The 23,063-nt window shown below is 48.0% G+C and overlaps 1 protein-coding gene across 1 annotated transcript in view; it reads right to left on the bottom strand.

The window, feature by feature from the left end:
- Window positions 1–1,319: 1,319 nt before the first annotated feature.
- CCND2 (cyclin D2) overlaps window positions 1,320–23,063 on the bottom strand; it is a 30,044-nt gene continuing 8,300 nt past the window's right edge. Inside the window, exons 4-5 of the mRNA XM_025461872.3 lie at window positions 16,228–16,376; window positions 1,320–6,862 (exon numbers count right to left, since the gene is read on the bottom strand). Of these exons, the coding sequence (XP_025317657.1) occupies window positions 6,713–6,862; window positions 16,228–16,376 (299 nt within the window). The 3' untranslated portion in view covers window positions 1,320–6,712. The remainder of the gene's footprint in view (window positions 6,863–16,227; window positions 16,377–23,063) is intronic.

Consider the following 23,063-nt stretch of genomic DNA (forward strand, 5'->3'; position numbering starts at 1 on the left):
GAGAGAGTGCACTTTTGTCTTTGCCTCAGGTTTGAGATTTTTCAAGTGTATGATGAGATGCCTCTGAAAGAGCATGTAAAGGGGCCCTTAGATTTATCACTAGCCAGCTGTGGGGAATGGAGTGCCAGCTTTGTCAGCTTCCTTCCCACCCTTAAACATCCACAGTTCTGAATGGGAGAAGCCTGCGGGGCTACCGGATGGCATTTGGAAGGAGTGGTGTTATAGTGTTAGTAACAGATAGGCACCAATACTGCAGGCCAAACAGTTGGGGGACGAGGGGGGAGGGACCCAGCTGTATAACAGGTCAGGTGGTACAGAAGAGAATTCCATGGATGGTTAAGAGTGGCAACCAGAGTCATTGGAAACTCCCAAGAGACCTCGCAGACTCCACTAGGCAGAAACTCAAGAAAAAAAGCTATTCCTGCTTGTCACCATTGGTGACTGTCAGTGGGGGATGGAGATAAAGGAAAATTTCTAGGGTCCTTGTATGATTAGAAATCCTGTTTAGTGGAGTTACTTAACAGGCAATGTCTTAATCTGGACTTTCCAAATGACCAGTATTAATATTACCTGTTGCAGTTCAGGTCAGAAATAAGCTGGAAACAGCCTCCAATGCCTCTGAGAGAGACAGAGAACTCTACCAAGCAGGAATGTTTATAGCAACATCAAAATGGCTATGAAGCCATTGCCCTTTGCATTACTCATCACTTTTGTGAAAAAGGCTGGTCTGAGGAGCTGAGGTCCACAAGCAGCTAGGACCGGGGCCTGGCAATTCATTAAGTGTTGACTCTCCTACCCTCTTCCTAGGCTCTGTCTCACCACTCCTCCCCCAAGAGTAATTATGGCCCAGTCCTCACAGGAGAGTTAAAGGCCAGATCAGGAATCAGGTGGGAGCTGTGAAGAGTGGCAGACTGGAGCCAAGAAACCTACAGACGTAGAGTTCTCCAGAGACTGCCCAGAATCTGGAGATGGCACCCAGTGCCTCTGGCACCTCCCAAGGCAGGAAATACTCACTCATAACAAGAGTGAATAGCTGGCAATAATCAGGACCTAAGCCCAGTCGTAACAGCAGGGATTTGCCCACCTCAGGAAGGTGGGCTGAAGCTTCTAGTTTATGACCCAGCTCCCCAGGGGACCCAAAATGGAGAAAAAAGGGTTGCCAATTATTTTTAATAACACATATACACATGTAGATTACCCTCCAGGTTAGGATTTGTTTTATGCCACTACCAATTGTTGCCAATCTGAGTTCTGACATGAGAAAATGCGTTCTATTCTGAGGGCTGCTGGTCTATAAATAAGTCAAAGTGGCCAGAGAATTTAGGTCAAGGTGAGTTTATTGTCCAAATAGCATAACCTAATTGCATCCAAAACCATTTGCAAATCCATCTTTAAGCTGGTCAGAATAACAGGCCATTATTTTTAAAAATCACTTAACACTGAACAGACAGGACCTCTTAAAAGGCAGCTGACTATACCATGTCACCATCATAACCAATAAAACATTTTTCCATACTTCCTAAAAACCTTTTGCTTATACCGATCATGCTACTTTAGCACTTGCTAGCATCCCGACCAAATAAACACCCACACCTCTTATAGAGTACACTGTGAGAGAATAACATTGACTCGATATGGCATCACACTCATTTTAAAGCAAAAAAAAAATTATAATAATAATAAAAGAAGTCCAAGACGAGAAACTGTAACTGAGAGAGAAAGAGATCTGAGGTACACGGTACAAGGGTAATGAACATAATGGAAAAAATCCAATGGCCCAGTGATTTGCTGGGGATTTAAGAGTTGGCCAACAGTAAGAAACAAAAACCAATTAAAAAAAAAACAAAACAAAAACTTTTTTTTTTTTTTTAAGGACAGGCACCTGTCAAAATACATTGGATACTGTAATGGCTACAGTCAGTAAGGCACTTTTTTCCCCAAAGTAGGCTGCAGGCAAAGGGATAAACGTTGCAACTACAGCGTGCATGTGTACATTTGCTGATGGCTTCTTGAAACCTGAGCCAAGAATCGGGTCTGATAGTCCAGCCAAGTCTAAAAGCAGAGACACACAACTGTATGAGAATAGCTCCAGCTTAAAGGACTGTTCTGGGTTGTTTCGAATCCAGAATCATGAAAAGCCACATGGTATCAGAAAGTCATAAACATCCTCCTGAATCTTCCTGCCCTATCTTGTACAAGTGGATGACAGCATGAGTGGCTCTTACAAGCTGCTCCGAGCCCACACCAATAGAAGCCTGCACTCATTCTATAGCTACAGTTTGTCGGCTTAGGGGGACTTTACTGTCTCAGCACTAATTTCCCTTTTAAAGCTATTCTCAGGGTTGGACTGTCTCAAAGATAAACAAAGAGGAATCCTTTTGGCTTAGAAACCAACAGGCTTACTCAGACTTCCTCCCCATTCCTACCACCCATTACCACACTACCAATATTATCTTCTTGAACTAGAAAATCATTATTTACATGATATAAGGTGCAAGTCTATTTCTTCTCCCAGCCTTGCCCCCTGTGGCCCATGGAGAGAAAATACCCCCACCCTCTTTGAGAAAGTCATCCAATCCTGCCTAATGCTCTTCACCGCAGTCCTAGAGCTCCCCCCGGGGGCAGTGTGGAAAGGCCCAGAGGGTGCCAGGCCACAGGAAAGCTACAACTCCCTCTGAAGAGAAGCCTATCCTGCTGGCAAAGGGATGCAGTGCAACGCTGTCAGGGTTGCTTCCTCTGAGCCATGCATGGCCCTAACCTGCCTGGGAAAAGAAGCAAAACAAGAGCCTCTTGTACAGAGCACGTAGACCAAAGGGGATCTGACTAGAAGACATGGTGAGCTCTTCAGTGGGGTCCTGGGGCAGTTCCAGAATAAAGCCTCCTTTAAGACAAGCCCCTTTCTCTGAGGATCCCTCCGCTGAACACGGGAAGACATTCTACTGAGGGACCTGTCCCCTGCTTCCACCTGCAGGCTTCTTGGCTCTTAGGAACCTGCATGGAATTGAATTATGCTTAGCATATATTTTTGGCATACTAGGATTTTCCCCCCTGGGATTTGGCCAAAATAGGGGAAGGAATAAAATTTGGCAGGCTAGGGGAACAATTTAGCCCCCACTGATGGAGAAAAACAGTTAACAACAATAACCAAAAACAAAGTAAAACAAAACAAAACAAAAAACAAACCAACCCCAAAACCAAAAACCAAAAGCCCAGAGAGGAGGAAGAACAGATAAAAGGACAACAAAGTAGCAGATGACCAGAATAGGCCTGGAACCCCATTTGTGGGAGGTGAGAAAGAGAAGAAAAATCCATGGGGGAGAGCTGACTTTCCTCTCATGCAAAAACTCCTAGCAAGGAGACCAAGATCTAAGGAGAGGGCATCAGCTACTGTAACAAATCCAAGCTTCTTTCTTTTGTTTAAGGAGGGGGGAGGGCAGAAAACCCAAAAGACCTAGCACCTTCCCCATCAGCAACCCGTCCCATCACACTAGGCCCCGAAGAAAAGAAGGAGAAAAAGATCAGAAGGCCCCAATGGCACCCAGGCTCCAGGAAAACAGACTGGGAGAGTCTGCAGGCCTGTTCCCTTCCTCATTCATCAGTCAGCTTCTCTCATTTGCCGCTGCTGTTTGAGCGTAGGGACAGTCACTGTTAGGTGACTTTGTACCTTGCTTTCTTTAGGCTCCAAGACTCCTAAGGACTTTAGGGACCGCGCCTCCTTTCCATTCCGTGTTACTCCTCAGGGCCCGAAAGAGGGTCCCATGCAAAGTGAGCTCTTGACAAAACCCTGGCTGCTCAGCTGTCCTCTCTGAAACTTCAGAATTCACCACCCACTGTCCTACCAGAAACTCCCTAGAATTCTAGGGTCGTACTAACTCGCCAAATCCTGAACCCTTCCAAACATACTTCAAGAGACACAGACTCACCCGAAGTGGCATCTCTGTAGAGACGCAGCCTCTCCACCTCCCTCCCACCACCATTCTAATACTCATCTGACCTAGTTTCCCAATCATGCCAATTCGATGCAATGCAAAGCCTGAACACCACTGAGTGCCACTTAGCAGAGGGGCTGGCCTGCTGCAGTCTAGAGACAGGTGGGAGAAGGAACCCTTGTGATCCTACATGCTGCCGATTCATATGCCCACAGATCCAGGCCTATAAAAGTCTCGGAGATGATCCAACTGGGGATGGCCATATCAGGAGAGGGGAAAGAGAAAAGCAGATGAAAGCCCTGTTTTAAGAAAGGGCCACAAGATGATCTCCAAATAGCCTGCTAGAACTCTTTTCAACCTGTCTCCTGATGCCTGGTACCTAAGTGCTAGTTATGACTTCCTAGTTCACTGCATGAAGGTTTGTGCCGAACATCTGCCCTGGGGGTTGGGGGAGGGGAAATCCCATGGTTCAATTGTATTTTTTCCATCATGATGAGGATACCGGAGTCAAAATGGAAGCCTGATGACCTTCATGACTGAAGAGGTCCCTGGGTGTCAGACCCCAGGGCCAAACCCACCCGACCCTCCACCTGAGAGGGGCTTGTGGCCCCCTCGCCAACTTCTCCTTTCCCCACACTATAACGGCTCCCAAGCAGAAACTATGTGGTTGTGAGGTATTATGAAAACAAAAATGTGAATCATTTTCTTTTGTAGCTATTGACTTTGTCCAGTAAACCTGAGGTAAAGAATGCTGTCTTTGAAGAATATGAGAGAGAGAGAGAGAGTGAGTGAGAGAGAGAGAGAGAGAGAAAGAGAGAGAACCAAAAAGGATTAAAAAAAAAAAACCAAACAAACAAACAAAAAAAAAAAAAACCCAAACCATGAATACGCTACCAGAAGAAAAACTATGGAAGGGCTTTTCCAGTACGAAGAACTCCTATCTCAACCATCTACTTCAGGACTTGGAATTTAAGCAGTAAAATAATATATTATAAAAATGTTTATAAAATAGCAGCACACTCTGTGAAACATTACAGCTAGGTACTGTTAATGTGAATAAGAATGAATGATCTTAGCTTCTTAGCAGCGCAAAAAAAAAATAATCATAAAAAACTGAACACAATAAAATGAAAAATAAGAGACCCTTAGATTTTTCTCCATCTTCAACCCTCATACTACGAAACAAGGCAGAATCTGTGTATAAAATAATTCTTCAAAGCAGCCCTGTTCTGATTTTTCTTTCTAACTTAAAAAGGAAAATATTTTAATAGCTTCATTACCTGTCAATCATAATTGTGCAAAAAAAAAAAAGTTGTTGCTCCAACCTCTTTGCTAAATGAATGCCTCTAAGAAGTGGAGAGGAAAAAAAAATTCAAGTACGCTGAATACAACTTTGCAATGAAATTAACGAAAAACGGAAAAGGGAACAAAATGCCACACTCTGATATTCAGCTGTCTGTCTGCACCAGCAAGAACTTTTCTTTCCATGTCCAAAGGAGAAGTCTATAGATGGGAATTAAGATCTTTCTTTGCCATCAAAATGATAACAGATCTTTGTAGGCTTTTTGGAGGAATGTTGTGATGGGAATGTCAGTGGAAAGGGGTGTCTCTTGGGTCCTGGTAGGGATACCAGAACTGTGTACAGAGAATGTCAGATACCAGAAGTGAATAGTCATGCGACTGGGGGCAGGAGGGGAGGAGGAGCACAGGAGAAGAAGGGAGGAGTCTATTCAGCATGACTTGCATAAACCATCCCATCTATCTCTCAGGAACAATTTTTCAAAGTGCTTTTCGAATGGAATGGTTTATAACAATGCTAAACTGTGGACCAGACATGCCAATCAGCACCAAAAATCAGTTTTTTAATAAAGGATGCCAAGGTCACATTACCCTCTTGAATACATTAAGAGAAAAGATTCCATAGAGAAGAGATTCCATTCCAGATCCCACCCTTGCTCCCCATCTGCCTCCATTTCATAGGAGTTTTGGTTATGGCCCAAAGCTAGATTGCCCCGTTTGATGAAAATATGGTGGTGTCCGCCACGAACCACGTTTGGAAGAAGAAGCAAGATGTCAAAAACACATGAAACCCAGAATCCAACCACCTGTGTCCAACTGGCAAAATAAAACATATTTTTTTAGGTAGCAGCTACTGTAGACAGCAAGAGTTCGTACTAGAGATTCAGCTATGCTCCTGACTTAGTAATAAACAGGTGGTCGAGAGCAAAGGTGCTTCTACCTCCAAAATGGTTCAATCAGGTTGAGAGAGATTGTTTTGTACTCCCCTCCCTATCGTGTCCCTTATTTCTAATTCTTTCTTGAGTTCATTGCTTTGCAATCTAATAATGCCATAAATGGCACACGCAGTTCCTTGAAATTATCCTACAAGGGGTGTGTACATGCTAGTTCATAACATGAAAAAAAAAAAGCCTCCTCTAATTTGTTCCCATATTTGCAGGCGTACATTTTCTCTAGCTACTCTGCAGGTTTTCCTGTAAGCATTTTACTATTTTAACATAATCAAACAATAACTGTTCGCATATACAAGGGATTCCCTTCTGTTGTACTTCAAATAGGCACCAAATGCTTTTTTGTTACTCTGTTTTTATAGGACCTTTTTCTCTCACTTCTAAAAGATCTTTCAATATGCTCTAGGTGGGGGCTGAATTTTTTTTTTTTTTTTTTTTTTAAGTTTCATCCTAAAACATAAAGAACAAAACACAACCAGAGAGAAGGAGAGAGCAGATGGGAATACGTCTCTCCCATTCGGCCCGACTGCATCCTCACAGGTCAATATCCCGCACGTCTGTAGGGGTGCTGGCCTGGTCCAGTTCATCCTCGGACTTGGACCCATCCCCCTGGTCCTGGCGGAACTGCTGCAGGCTGTTGAGCAGCACCACCTCAATCTGCTCCTGGCAGGCTTTGAGGCAGTCCTAGAAGGAGAATGGGTCAGACCAGAGCGGTTAGGAAGATCAATAGTGTGCAGAGCATTCACGAAGAAAACAAGACACAATTTAAGCCTCGCACACGACACGCTAGTCTCCCCGTAGAAAGAAGCACAAAGTAAAGGAGAGGTGCTAGAGCAGGGCCGCAGGACCACACTGCTCCCTCCAGGTGGGGCCCACAACCAACAGCATCAGCACCGCTTCGGAGCTTGCAGAAAAATGGCCAAATCTCAGCCTGCACCTGACAATCTGGCCCAGGTGCTGGGCTGTTTGTGGATGTGCGGCACCCGATAATCAAAGCCCCACCCGGGTGCTTTCTGTTTGTGGACACTGGGAGGTGACGGAGAAAAGGCAAAGGCCAGCACTACACAGAGCCACAGATCTAGCCACAGATCTGTAGCACCTGAGGGATGGATACGAAGAGAATGGACTGAACTGTACTCACAGAAACCACACAAGCTCTTAAAAAGAACTTTTTTTTCTTTCTGCTTACTCACCACCCTCCATTCTCATAAAAACCCAACCCAGAATGTTGACAAAACTCAGGACATTTGAGCTGTCCACTTTGGGAATTAGTAAGAATTTGCAGCATTGTTTGATATTAGTCTATATTTGGTAGGGAAAATTCAGAGTAAGTCTGCCCCAGGCAGAAGCTTCTGTTAGTGGGGTGCCAAGGAGCATGTGGCAACGCAACTCATGGGTGTCACTGGGAGGGGCTGGGTCCTGCCACGATGTGGGATGTGAACTAAAGAATATCGTTCTTAGCATTATACTCCCTCTCTCCTCTGGAAGGCTACCTTTCTGCACTGAAGCAGCATATACATATGGAAAATATGTTAAATGGACTCTGCTTGGGTCTTTCCTCACCTTAAGGTGCTTCCCTTTTGTTGATTTCACTGTGCAATTTTCGCTGCCTGGAGGCTACAGTTTGCCAAGCATAAAAGCATTATCTTTATTTTCCCACAATCTAAAATAAAGTTGGACTTAACTACTCAGCGACACAGTTTCCGTACCCCCAAATTTTCCATTCCTACCTTGTCCATTCCACATTTCAAACTACAGCTTTTTACGAAAATTAAGAGCAGGAACAGCAGCTGCCCGATTGCTAAGGGCAGAGGTGAAATATCACCCAGAATGTAAGATGAACAAAGAGGGAAGAGTAGTATTTGCGACGCACCCACCACACTTGGCAGGCAGCAGCTAGGTCATTTCACTTCTTGGATCCGTTCCCCAACTTGTAAAATAAAACACTCATAGGGTAAAGGCCAACAGAGATAATATATATAAGGTGCTAAATTCTATAAATGAACACCATTTATTGTGAATAACAACAAATTCGTCCTGGAGTCGGAAAGAATTCTTTAGATTTCTTGAAGATAAGGTATGGATAAGCATTTGCTCCAGATTGGTGAAGGGGCACTGTGTGTCTGGCGCCAGCGGGGGAGTGTGGAAGACAGACAGAACCCAGAGATCTCTTTGCCACCCTGAGCAAGCTGAGGAGTCCGGCACTGGCAACCAAGGGCCCAGCATCATCTCTCAAACTTCTGTAGCATGTCCTGGTCACCGCCCCCCCAACCTGTCTAACCCCCTATTGACTGGAAACCTTCCCTGGGCTCCTCCTCCAAAGCCCAGTCCCCAGGGGCTGTGCCCCCAGGTCACTCACCACTTGCCCAACAAGCCCGAGGGTAAAGGCTAAAGGCATAATGTTTCTAAGGGCACTTCCATTTCAGTAGAGGATTTCAGAAACCTGAAACCTTATAGTCTAAAGAAAATTGATCTTAAATAAAGTCAAAGCTGGTGTGGGGGTAAACAAGGGGAACAAATGACTATAGGCAAATGACTCTTGGCTGTTCCTTGGGAAGGTCCTGCATCAGAGATGGACAGTGGGGCCCACTGTCAGTTTTCCTTCCGCAGCTGGAATAGTTGGCTTGTTCTCCACTTAACCACCATCTGAAGAAGGGGACTTGTTCCGAGAGGCCATGTTGGTGGCTTAACACCATCCTCAAACACCCTATGTCAGGTCTCAGGTGCCCTCCACCCTCCCTGGCCCACCTGCACTCCTCAATGAGAAATGTGGAGGTGCAGAATTTAAATATTATTTTCCTCTTTTTTCTCGTTGAGAATAATGAGTTGAATCCAGCCCGTTGTTATGGGATGCCCCTCCACTACAGAGGTCCTTCAGGAGCTATTGGAGGTCATGTTTAAAAGGTTTTCTCTAGGAGGCAAGGGGAATGAGTCAGAACCCCTCCACACATAGAGATGGTAGCTGCATGCTTGCCTCCGTGGAAGACCAATCCTATCCAAGCACGTGGCATAAAGAGCTTTTTTTTTTTTAACCTCAAGTATCATTAACATACAGTGTAATATTAGTTTCAGGTGTGACATAAAGAGCTTTTATTATCTAAAGAGGATGGCAGGATTCTCCGCTGATCAAGAGACTGTGTGTGTGTGGCCGGTGTAGGGGAGGGAACACACACACAATATGTCTGAACCACTAAAATAAAAAAGAGATGCCAGCCAGGTGTCAGCAATGAGGCCTCTTTAACAAGAGAGCTTCATATGACACAGCCATTTGGTGAAGACTTCCTGACGGGAAAGTCGTGTAGAAGACCTTCGTCTCCAACATGAAACACAGCACCTCCTGGCCAATCCTGTCCAGCTTTCCTTCCTCAGAGGCTCTATTTCAGTGCCATGGGGAGGTCATCAGGGTCAGTCCACCTTCCACTCCCAAAATATGACCAACTCCATGATCATCCCCACATTAGCCACACCAGCATCCCTGAGAAAGATGGTCCTCCAAATGAGGAGACAAAGCAAAAGAACCTGATCTGGGGCCATACAGAGTTTTCCATTTTGGGGTCGCCAATAATTCTGTTTCTGGCGTTCAGCCTTCCCTTCCAGCAGCCTGAAACCTCAAAGAACAGTTCTGGAAAAAAATCCTACAGGGAAGGCTGGGGCACTGGGCAGTCCCCTCTACTGGACTTTCAGAGCCATGGGACTGAAGATAACATGCCTCGAAGGTCACATTTATGTACATTCCAGCCAAGAACACATGTACTGGTTTTCCCAAATAAAATGAAGGTTTCACGTAGAACACATTCTTCGATCTAAATTGTAACTGACAATGGCCAGCTCTTGATCTTAGATATCTCTTAAAGAGATAAGTGACTACAGCAGTTACTCAAGAAATGAGGGACCCTGGACCCCATTCCCTTGCTCTCTTCTAGATTCATCTGTGACAGAGCTAAGAAGCTAAAACTCTCTGGGGTCAATCATATCCCCCACTCCTGGAAAGCTCTCTGGGTCCTGTGCCTAACCCTCCTTCGGGCTCCCCTTCTTCACAGCTTGGCTAGTGTCAGTTTGAGTTTTAACCACAGATTGCCCATTCTTAACTCGATAAAAAAAACCTAAGCGTGAGGCCCTGTCTTGTATGAACAGTGTCAGACAGTCCACTCTGTGATGGTAGAGACAGAACTAACTCAGCAACCTCCCTTCCTTGAGACGGCACTCACTCCCTGTATTTCAATACTCTCCTTCAGCATCGTCAGGAACCATTCTTGGACTTGCAGAAAGCATGAGAATTTCCTATGAGCTGATGTTAAGTGAGGAAGGGGAAAATGTGTGGTGGTGCTATTACCTGCAACCAGACACGCCAGCCCCACACAGCCCGTACCTGCCAACTCTCCTGAGCATCAGGGCAGGACAGTGCATGGGACAGGGGTGCAGGAAGCGGTGACCTGGAGGGACAAGGAACCTGCCTCAACCCCAGCAGGGTTGCTCATGCTGGAAGGTCAAGCTGAGAGAAGGGAATAAAGGCGCGGGGGGGGGGGGGGGGCGCCAAGTTAAAAGGCCTGAAAAGAAAAGGAGGCAAAGCCAGAGAAGAAGAGAATTATAGTACTTCCAAAGGACACAATCACAAGACGACATGCAGAGGCAATGACAGAGCGGGGTATCTGGGGGTCCGAGGGGCTTTTGGAGCCCAAATAGCCGCATGCCCTCACTGTACAGCTCGAGAATGGAATTGAAGCTCTCTTGTCCCCTGGTTACATCGGGTTAAAAGCTAAACCTGGCTTTAAATGGGCAAGCCTCCAGCCTCAGAACTCCTACCCCTAAGACCCTCTGCTTCTTCCCAGCTCTAAGGACAGACATATATGGCAGAGAATCTCCAAGGAAGGGAGACGTAGCCCAAGTGGCTGGGGTGGGGTGGGGTGGGGGGCACCGACAGCTCATCCAGTGAAAAGATGCTACGTGCATGCAAAGTGCTGTGGCTCTGGGACCTCTGCTTTCCTGCAGCCTCCGAAAGCACCAGTCATTGTGTTTAGATGCCCCAAATTAAGCTGATTAAAAGGAAAGCCATAATGCTCGTCTGTCAGCCTGGACAGGTGGCACTCCACAGTGCTGGAGGTCGGGCAAACCTCCAACTCCGATGATGATAGGCCCCCTCCCCAGCCCTGGCCCGCCAGCCCCAGAGCCCTGACAGCAGTGTTTGTGATCTCCAGCTCGTGACACGGGTCTCCGACTTCCTCTGCGCGCTGGCTCGGGCTCTGCGCCCTGCACCCTCCTCGGCTCCCATGAATGGGCCGACGGAACTCCTACCGTTAGCCCTCAGTGTAACTGCATCACGCCATTGTCACCACACACGCACTGCACTCAACAGGGGGACAAAGGCTGAATGAGCCCCAGACCCGCGGCCAACTCAGGCAGAGACAACTTAGGAAACTATCTCATTCTTCCTTTCTTCACAGGCTGTTTGGCTTATTTCCTTGCATACCAAATGAAGCCCGCAGAAGAAATAAGGCAGGACAGGGAAGCCTGAGCTTGTGATTCGATTCCGTCCCCCTCTCTGTCCCCAGCCTCCCCTCCAGCCGCTCTTCACAAGGTCCCCCACCACAGGCCCCGTCAAGTCCCCTAAGGACAACCCCAGACCTACAGGGGCCCTTCGGAGAAGGTGTGCCAGGAGCGTGTCTGTGCTGCTCACCGAGGGGAAACAAAGACACGGTGCCCAGGACCCAGACAAGAGCATGGAGTCAAAATCAAGACTTCCTCCATGGCTCAGCGGATGGGATATTAACAACCCGCTGACAACCAAGATCCTAACACAACAGGGTGCCCCTAAGGAAGGGGTGTTCTGGAATCTTCTCTGGGCAGTATTCAACAATGGGACAGGGTTCCGATGTGACCCAGGTAGAAAAGGATGAATCCGGTGACCAGGTGACCAGCTCTGCTCCCACTGAATATCTCCCAACAGGCTCACAGCATCATCGCGGCCCATGAGCCTGACCTTTGCTTTCTTATTAGTTTGTAAAACTGTGTCGTGTGAAGGTGACAGGTTTTGCTCAGGACCCTGGCATGTAATTAACGCTAAGAAATCTAAGGGTTTTCTGAAAGACCTGGGGAGACCAAAGAATGAGCAACACACTCTAAGCCCATCTGCCTGGCCTTTGTGCCTTCCGTTCCTTCCTTCCTGCTTCCCTCCCGCTCTTCAGCATCATTCCCAAGACTCTGCCAGGGGCTCTGGATAAAGAGCGCAGTAAAAGTTGGTTCCCGTTCAAGAGGCTCTATAGACAAGTGAACAGTGAGATAAACGCTGGCACAAAGCACCAGCCGAGTGCCGAGGGGACGGAAGAGGAACCCCGACTCTGCCTGGCGAAGCAGGGAAAGGTTCACCGGGGAACCAGGACGCCCGGTCCCTCCTCTCAAACTCACCCTTGGCAACGGAAACCCCGGTAGAAGTTCCCCCAAAGCCAGCACTGCCTCGCTGGCTGGCGTCTGTTTTTAGCAACACTTATGACTGGAAGGAAAAAGTACTTAAAATATACCACCCTCTGAGACTTTTATTCCCTGTAAAACTGTCAGGCTTCTCACTCAGCTTTCTCTTTGGAATGAAGCATTCCGGTTTATTTTGGCAACCAGAGGGAGTAACAAAGACCAACTTTCTCAGAGCGGCATGGGTCCCTCCTATCAAAGCTATCTGCTGCCCGCCAGTGAGCCAGAGAAGCTTGTGTGCCTACTCCAAGGAATTGAGGGGACCCTCTTTCACCAGTCTGATCCCGATGATGCATGGAGAGAAAACACCATAAGCTCGAACAGGTCACAAATAACAAGGCTCACGGGGTGCGCACGGAACTGCGGGGGTTCCAGGGCACCCTGTCAGCGCTCCGGTTCCCTAGTCCCCTTCCACGAGAGCCGATGCGGCACAATGTGGTCCTGTGTACCTGGCCTCTCCATGGGAGAGCCCAGCACAAACCTGTGGGCATCTCACAGCGTAGGTCTGACAGCGTTGTGTGTGCATGCATGCGTGCGTGTCTTAATTGTGGCAAAATAAACCGAACCTAACAGTGACCACCGTAATCATTTTTAGGTATACCGTGGCATTAAGGATGTTCACTTTGTGATGCAACCATATCCACCATGCATCTCCAGAACTTTCAGGTCATCCCTAAGTGACTCCATACCCGTTAAATAACTCTCCGCTCCTCCCACCCCCTGGGCCCTGGTAACTAACCCGTTTGATTTTCTGTCTCTACGGACGCGACCATCTCCTATAAGTATCTCCTGTAAGTGGAATCATACATTTGTCTTTCTATGTCCAGCTTCTTTCACTCAGCATGTTTTCAAGGCTCGTCCATGTTGTGGCGTGTGTCAGAATTCCGCTTCTTTTAAGGCAGACTGACACTCCATGGCACATACATACCACATTTTGTTTCTCCATTCCAAGGGCATTTTCTATGGCTAATGCCAGGAGGCTTGCATTTCACATTAGGCCTGGTGAGCTCTCTCCCCCAGGTTGCTTCCCTATACTGCATTTATCATAATACTTCAGCATTCATTTCTTGATGATCTTCACGTGCTAGGATTTTGCATGCTTTACTTTTGATTTGCCATACAGTCGCCAAGCTCCTTGAAGTCAGGAACATCATCTCCTCTATTTTCCATACAAGACCCACCCGCCCCAGTTTCTATCTTGGTTCCATCCAGGCCTTGCTCATCATGCAAGTCTTCAACAGTGAGCCTTTAATAAATGCTTCCAGAAATGAATGGAGAGTAAGTGCTTGAGACACACCACTTCTTGACTCATGAAATGGCAAATGAGCTCAGGAAGTAAAATGTGCCTCTCTCCAATACTAATGCTTTCTGAATTCCAGTCCTTTCCTTTTCCTTCACTCTGAGCTTCAGTTCTTCAGGGAACACAGCCTGATGGATGGGAGGAGACCTATAGCACTTGAAAGCCAGCCTAGCCCAATGCTGCTCAAGCCTTTTTACTAACATTCCTAGGGGGAGAGTGAGCAAGCCTCTAGGGCCCAGAGGAAAGTTTGGAACTCCTATCTGAAAAAGTGCTATGGAGTTTATATTCTCTTCTGTTCATGCTTAGCTTTTAATATTAAAATGTTTAACTGGAGGCCCACTAGGAGGAGTGAGGCACACATGCATTTCCAGTTCAACAGCTGGGATCTATAAGCCCTCTAGCCAGCCAATCGGTTGTGTATCCATTGAACCCAGTCTGACAGCTAACTTGGATGGACTGGCTACATTGTATCTGAAGGGGGCAAGCAGTTTCTCCAGCATAAGATGAGAAACTGGTTTGCAGTCTGGAAAGGCAACGGAAGAGACTCAGTGGCACCTCAGTAGTGACCTCTGTCCATCTGAAACTAGTAAGGGGTGATAAGGCCAGAGACCCATGGGGCAACCCGCCAATCAGAGCAGGTCTATAAATATCTGAAAGAGGTTACAATGCCTGGGGGTCAGACTCTTGTCACTGACATTTTTGTCTCTGGGGGTCGAGCAAGAGCTTGTCTTAAGCTGGTTGGGAGTCCTTTTTGTAAGGCAGCCTTAATAGGAGATGTTCAGAAAAGGAAGAAAGCTTATCATTTCTATAAATATTAAGTTCTGTCCCAAGATTTGCCTCTGGAGGATTAGAAAAGCATTCTTCACGTGAAGCACACTGGAGGGGTCTCTTCAATTTGTGTTTTAGATACCAGGTGGTATCGTACGAGCCCTTTTTTTTTTTTTTTAAAGCCCATGTTTAGGACCTAGAATTTTAAAAGCATATTTAAGAACCCTGCGTTTGGTTCCACGAGGCCCTTCAATACTTCCGTGCACTACTTCCTCAAGACAGTAATAAAGACCAAGGCAAACTGCAGGTGGGAAGGTGAGAGAGCCAGCAAGCTGTGGTCCTCACTCTGAGTTGTCAACCTTCTGCTCAGCATCCCGGATGGGGCATCAGCCACAGGCCCGTAAGCCACGCTATCTCCTAACTCAATATATTCCCATAGCAGGGCATTCAGGAGCTACCTGGAACATCCAGAGGGGCGCTTCGTGATGTTCCCCTGCACCTTGATTCTCTCCGTGGTGCCACATGAGGGCCTCCCTGCTGACAAGCCTCTCCAACTGCCTTTAAAAAGCAGAGGACTTTCTTGAACAAAAAGCTTCAGAAGCTATAACAAGGGTGGAGTACAACGTTCCGAGACGGGGAGTCGGAGCTTCCAGGTTCTGTCCCAGCTCTACTACTGCCCCCACCCTACCCCTGTGCCCCAGTCCTCTGCACCTCTCATGGAAAGTCTCTACCCGCCCCTCTGGCCTCTCACAGCCACCCTAGCTTAGACCTTTAAAGGACTGCAGTCTCCTACCAACAGAATCAGAGCCTCACTTGACCCTGGTCTCTCAAGACCTTTCTTCTAAGGAGCTTCAAATTCTGGCAAGCAGAACTACATCCTCTGGGCAGTCCACGGGGCACAGGGGTGGAAAAATCTATAGCTAATAATAGTTCCTTAAATTATGATGGTTCTTTATTCTTGTACAAGTACTTTTTAATCCATTACCACATTAAACAAAAGGGGAAGTGAGAGGCGGGTGGGGCTGAGAGGTGTGTCAAGGCCAGACACGGTCTAGAGGTGGGGCACCTCTTGGATCCCCACCGCCCCCGCCCCCAGGGCAGCAGCCGGCTCTAGTCCCTTCTCCACTGTGTCTCCGCCCGAGTGGGTGTAAGCAGAGCACGACACTGTGGGGGAGAGGCAGCCTGAGGACATGTACATAAATGGACATGAAACAACAATTCAGACTCATGGGGAAGCCCACACCACGAAGGAAAATTAGTAAACAGCCCTCCTCCCACCTTGTGTCTGCTTGCTAGGTTCTCTTCTCTATTTTCTGGCACGGAGGCTTTCAAACCCTTACAAGGAAGCCTCACCTACTGAATTTCGTACTACCTTGGATGTTGATCTTGGAAAATAGAAGCCACCACCACCAAAAACGAAAAAATATACCTCCCAACACATCATCATCCAGCCGACTGTCTCTTCCTGAACTGAGAAAAGAGACATCTGGTTTTAACCAAGAAGATGGCGTCCACCTACCACATCCGTGTTGGTGATCTTGGCCAGCAGATCCACCAGGGCATCGCCGGTGAGGGAGCTCACGTCCTCATCCTGCTGCAGCCCACAGATGGCGGCTCCCACGCTTCCAGTTGCAATCATCGATGGCGGATACATGGCGAACTTAAAGTCTGCGAGAATGAGAGGCAGAAGGTCAAGGCACAGGAAGAATTTGGATCTGGGGGCTCCCCGGCCTGAAGATCCTCAGAAATAGGATGGTGAAAGGTCAGCTGCACAGGTGACTCCTCACCCTACAGACACATCCTCTCCTGAGTCTCCCTTCACAAGATATCCTTTATTTATTTACCATTACTGTGGCAGGTCCAGAGCTCCAATGGAGAGACTGAGGCAGGGAAGGTGGACAGCTTATCTGAATACACAGAGTAATTTTCAGAGAGGGGACTCGTCCCCAACCCCTCACCTCCATGAGCCTGTCTGGGGTTGGCACGTGTAAGGGGCAGGAAGGTAAGAAATGCAGTGTCCTCTGCAGTCACAGTGAGCAGAGCTGGGAGGGCTGAGGTGAGACCAGACAAGGTAACCTAGGTGCCGTACAAGTGAGACAGACCAAGGGATCTAGATGGTGGAAGGTGGGGAAAGTATAAGCAGGTAAAATGATATGAAGAATGATAATCCTGATGTAATATTGCCCCTCTTATTTGTGGACAGTCAACAGACAGATGGCCCAAAACAAAAGATGATTTTATTTCATTTTTTTAAAAAAGGGGGTGGGGGAGAGAAGCAGTAATGGATGGAGGGCATGAGGGCCAAGTTTCACACAATTCCCAACTTCTAGCCCAAGACCCTCAGAACATAAGGAGAGAAGGCAAGCACCCAGTATTAGCCACTGCACCCTAACCACATGGATGGCTTTGTTTAGGTTGTATGGCTCTTGGCCCCAAAGGTCCCATTTTCTTGCTGGGGGAAAAAAAAGAGCAGTTTGCTAAGAGAAGTACAAAGTGAGAATAAGTTGAAGGAGCTCAAACCCCCATCCACTTTCTTTTCTCCAAAAGCAAACAGAGGGTATGTTCCTATGTTCCTGTGCGCCGGTGAGGGCTCAGCGTGGGAGACCAAACACCTCAGTTTCCTGAATGTTCCCGCAAAGAGGCTGGGTGACCAAGATCACCTACTGCCCAGTTATCAGGAAGAGATAAGGGCACCCACACCTGACTCCTGCTGCTGTTCCTAATGCCCGCTGATGCCCCACGTATACAGTCCTATCGGTGTAACATGCCAGTTCACCCACACTCCCACCAGAGAAGGAGCTCACATGGTGGATGAGGAAGGGCAGACCCCTGAGCTGACACACTGCCCTTACCTGTGCCTTGTTCTGATATGTTAGAGAGGTTACTGTCACTCCCTTTAGTCAGTCCTGGAGTGGAGCAAATCCTCCAGTGCGTCACCTCTGGTTCTAGCACTCCTGCAGTTGCCCGTATAGAGCTGGGCAAGGGCGGAGGTGGGTGGGGATAGTGAGAGGGAGGTACAGAGGGAGGACCTGGGTCACACTTCAAATTCTAGCAGGCACATCAGGTTGAAACTATAAAAACAGATGAACCTAATGCCTTCCCTTCCTCCTGTCCACTTCCCTATTAAGCAACATATCCCATTAAAGCCCTTTTATAGATGACCCCACTGTCCAGCGTCACGTTAGTGGTGTGCTGAGCAACACTACTGATCACTGGACCATGCACACACCTCCCATCTTGGCCGAATCCCATGCACGGAGCAAGCCTGGCCGCCTGTCAGTCTGTCGGTCTCCTTGGCTTTCTTTCCTTAGGCCGCTCACCATTTCTACTTCTTGAGGGACACATATCGCTGCGTTCTGCCCAAAGCCTGCTGGCCACCAACTCCTCCCGTGTCTTCTCTCCCCACTGGATGGTGCCAACGGCGGCCTCCCTGCCTCCTGCTCTGCTGTAGGTCTCCTCCACATGGGCTCACAGGACTGTTTCTCTGCCCAATAACCTCGTTAGCTTCCCCCTGTGACATTCATAATACAGACGAGGCAGCCAGCCCATGGCCTTGGGCCCACAGAGGCCCTGGGTGGGAGCATCTGGCAGGGAAGAACAGGAGGATATATCCCTAGCCATCCTTTTCCTCTGTCCCAGGCCTCAGACCAGAGAGAACACCTCATAACGTGCCTATCTTTTGTTGTCCAATTGCACACAAAACAGACTCCTAATTTTAGCAAACTAATTAACTTCTGGAAGCCAGGGGATGTATATGGGTGGTCCCAGGGTATGGAGGTGCCAAAGTGGCGAGAAGGACTATGCCTCCTTTCTTATTTCGCTAGGAAAATGCTGAGGATACTGGGGATACTGTCCCCTGCCTCCCAGAAGTGGGGTCACTGTGTACAAGAGCGTAGCTGCCCCTCGGCGGCTCAGACCAGGTAGAGCTGCCCCTGCCAGGGAAGAGCTGCTGGAAGCCAGGCCAGCCGCTGCGCAGCTCTTCTGCACCCACCCCAGTAGCAAACCAGGGTCTTCCTCTAGATTCCTGAGCACCTGCTAGGCTCTCCTCTGAGGAAATCAGAAGGAAGTGACATTAGCACTAAACCCAGATTCCATTTGTCTGATAAAGGGTGGAGTTGAGGGACACCTGGGTAGCTGGCTCAGTGGCTGGGCGTCTGCCCCCTGCTCAGGGCGTGATCCCGGAGTCCTGAGATCGAGTCCCACATCGGGCTCCTTTCATGGAGCCTGCTTCTCCCTCTGCCTATGTCTCTGCCTCTCTCTCTGTATCTCTCATGATAAATAAGTAAAATCTTTAAAATAAATAAATAAATAAATAAAAATAAATAAATAAATAAATAAATAAAATAAATAATGGGTGGGGTTGGATCCGTGTTTTTCTAACTTCCAGTTGCACTCACTGTTGGGTCCCAAAATCCATTTGCAGTTTGTTTTTGTTGCTGTTTAACTGAACAGAATAGGATAGAAAGTATCAGCAAGTAATCATGTAGTAAGAGTAAATATTGTCTTGAGAAACTATTGTATCAGTTTGATGGACATTTATCTATATCCTGAGCTGTGCTATAAAATGTATTTCTTTCTTCATGGTTTGGGTCAAAAGGTTAGAAGACCTTAGTCTTGCTAATCTCCCAGGTGCCTTCCAGCTCTATTTTGTTCTTCCTTGAGGATCTAGAATAAGAACCACTCCCAAGAAAAGAAGTGTCAACAGAATGGAGCATGGCTTCCACCCACCAGCATCAAAGTCACAAGGCATCTCTGTCCACAGAGCAGCGCTAGTTCTGCATGGCCTCTGGGGCTGCCCCAGGACCACACTCAGGGACACCCCCTCTCTGTTGGTAGGGGAAACAGCACAGAGAAAAACACCAGAATAAAACAGCTGAAGGGTCATGTCCTTGCACTAGTTCTAGTTACCTAACCTCTGCACTCACCCGTGGAAAGTTTCACCCAACCCATGCAGCCACTCCTGGAAGCCTTCAACTTTGGCTATGTAACTTTACTGAAAAGTATTCAAACATACCCACTGGGGCAGGGGGAGTGGGCAGAAACATCAAATGCCATGTCTGCGTGCTATGACCAAGACTACAACCTTCCAGAAACATATGAATAAAAATACATATATGTAGATGGTTGAAGTAGGAGGAGTCCCAGAAAATGTATGTAAACTTTCTGTTAGACGAAAGAAATATAAATGATTTTGTAAGTTCTTCTCTTAATGTTATTTTATTTCAGCAAAAATAAAATGCCAAGTAAAAATCTCTCAGAAATCTCTACCTGTCTTGGTCAAAAATACCAACAAACTATATATATCTTGGTGCAGAAGGCATATTCATGAGCGAGGATCTATCTATCTCTACCCTCCGCTGCCCACCGGAATGGTTAAGAGGTGACTTCCTGAGACCCCTCTTTCCTCCATGGCAGAGTGAGAGGCAATTAATTGACCAGTGAGCCATTCCAACAGTCATTACAAAGTCGTCACTGTTCCAGGGAGCATGGATTAATCCCCACCCCCTCACCAGATGTAAACATAGTAATCGAATACAGAACTGTGCATTCTAAATGCCTAGGTGCCTACTACATGGGTAGCTAGTAAAGAAACTTCTCAAAAGCAAGGGAGTGCTCGAGGCAATAGCAGCAAGATACTCAGGGAGACTCTCTAAGGACATGGGAAGGATTTGAGCCAATCAGCTCCAAGAACTGGAGGGTGGAGTATGGGGAGGCCAATGTCCTACCACCTATCAGCTGTGTGAAGATAGGCAAGTCACCTGACCTCGCTAAGCCTCCATCTTCTCACCAGCAAATCAGGAGAATAATTATACCTACACCTCATACGGTTGTTCTGAGGACAGGACTAAAATAATCTATGTAAAAGCACAGCGCCCAGCTCATGGTGAGCAATCGGTGTCATACCACCACGGTTTTGGCCCCAGGAATCTTCTATGGGACTGTGAGGGGTGATCCTGACTGTTGGAGATGCTGTTCAGCATCAGCAGGCACAAGGAGGAAGGTTGCGCTGCATCCCTGGGACACAGGCGGATGCTGACAGCAGGCCAACCGTGCCGAGACTGCTGGGAAGAATGAGGGCTCTGTGCTGCCTGGAGAATCTTTTGCTATCACTTGTGTTCTATGTCCCAGAAATGACCTCATCGAGTCTCCAAAGCCTCGTGCTGGTTTGTTGGGAGTGGGAGAAACTGAGGGCCCCCATATGATGAATGGAAGACAGAGGTTGGCAACTCCCTTTCAGGTGCCCCCCCATATTCACTCAGGTGTGGTTCACCCAGAGCTGAGGAACAGTGCCCACATATTAGAAGCCTCTGAAATGACCTCCTGGGGAAGTGGTGGAGGCAAGGGGCACACCTTAGGGGAATCCCAGCTCTATTGGTTGCTTACTCATCCAAGTAGTAGTGGTGAGGTATTAATTAACAAAAAACGTAAAACTCATCTGTTTCAAAACACTTCTTTTACAGGTGAATCAATGAATTCTTTTCCTTTTTTCTTTTTTGGGAGGAGGAGTAGAGAGAAAGCATAATCATGCAAAAGCGGGGGTGGGGGCATCAACAGGAGGGCGCAGAGAAAGAGAATCTTAAGCAGGCTCTACACCCAGCACAGAGCCAGATTTGGGGCTCGATTTCACAACTCAGAGATCATGACCTGAGCCAAAATCAAGAGTCAGATGCTTAACCAACTGAGCCACCCAGACACCCCAAATCAATGAATTCTGGACTTGTCTAATGCTCAATCCTGGGTCTAGGGTTAAGGTCAAGACTTTTGGACTGTGGACTTCATGCTCTTTATAACTTACCAGAATGTGAATAGCTCCTCAAGGCTACCTCCCACATCCCACTAAGGAATACAGTGTGAGCTTCCTATCAGAAGTGCAAGAAAAGCCCTAAAAAGCAAGCCCCGGCTCAGGAGTCCGAGAAATGGGTTGTAGCCATGGCACCAGCAAGCTTTGTGACCTGCACAGCCCACTTAACTTCCCAAGCCCACCACAGGCACTCTTGGGGGCCCCACGGGACTCCTTAATCTGGGCAAGGACAGCGAGGGCTCCATATTCATCAACTTGGTATCTGCATGCCCTGGTAAGATCTCACTGTAGAAAGACTTCTGAGCTAAGCTGGTCTGAAAGCACAGATTAGATGGCCCTGCACATCAGTTTAGCGCCGATTGTTTTGGCTATGGTGAGGGAGACCTTCAAGTCCAAGAGTGACCGCTTTGCTCTTGATCACCACTAGGGGGTGAGAGATACTTGCCATGAGGCTTAAGAGAAAACAGGGAAGGGGGGGCAGTGTCTCTCATTTCCCCCATCCCTCCCCCCTCCTCCAACCTGCAGCAAGGTGGAAGTTAAAAAGGTCAGAATCCCAGACGCCTGTTGGCTAAATGATGATGTGGGCAGCACACACCTCACCTACCACCCCCGAGACAGGTTTAGCACACGGGTTGGGTCTGCCAAGCCAAGCTAATGCCCATGTGACTCCAAAGGCCTAGGTGGGAGGGGAAGGAGTGGGAGATGGCTGGAGAATAGCAAGCAGCCTGTTAGTCATTCATTTTACAGCCAGATGGGAAGTGAGATAACCCTGTCACGCTGCCTGTCCCCACAGGGTGCACTTGCACTGCCGGTTGAACACGCCCCTTCCCCCCCTCAGCTCTGGGCCCTGTCAGCTGTGGAGGCAGTGCAGAAGCTCAGAAGAGAGGGGAAGGTGCTGTAAATTCTTCCCACCTAGCAACCACCAGGGCAAACCTTCCTTTTTGTATAAGGGGCCGAGTCACCTACCCTGTCTGGGTCCCAGCTATCATTACAATACCTCATGATGGAAGGTCATGAAGCACCCTTAGGTAGGGAAAACCAGGGAGACTGGCAACACAAGGCACAAGGGTTATCTTCATCATTGGTGCTCGGGCCTTGGGGTGGTGACATGGTGCAAAGAGCCTAAGCAAAGCTCCTTGGGGGGAGGGGGGGCAGGCAAAAAGAGGGAGATGTGGGGCCTCGGGTCAGGAGGCAATGCACCTCCACCCTACCCCACCACGTTGAAACTCAATGTCATTGTCTTTTCTAGACTAACTGGAATCATCTGTTGAGCATGATATCATGCATCAAGAATCTTCCAGTGCCAGAGCGCGATCCTGAGTCATCTTACATGGTCCTTCTTTCCTTGTTTGCAGACCTGGGGGGCTCTACCATCAGGGCGGCAACCATAAGACACGAAGGCTCAGTTCTGCTTCCCCAGGATCCAAAGCCCCGGGAAGGGGAATGCCAGGGGCTGACAGTTATGAAGGTCTCCTTCTCACCCCAATGCCTCCGCTGACCACGACTGGCCCCGAGAGGGACACTGTGCACAGTCTTAGGCAGTCTTTCCCCCT

Source organism: Canis lupus, chromosome 27 (genome assembly GCF_003254725.2).
Source record: "Canis lupus dingo isolate Sandy chromosome 27, ASM325472v2, whole genome shotgun sequence".
NCBI classification, from domain to species: domain Eukaryota; kingdom Metazoa; phylum Chordata; class Mammalia; order Carnivora; family Canidae; genus Canis; species Canis lupus.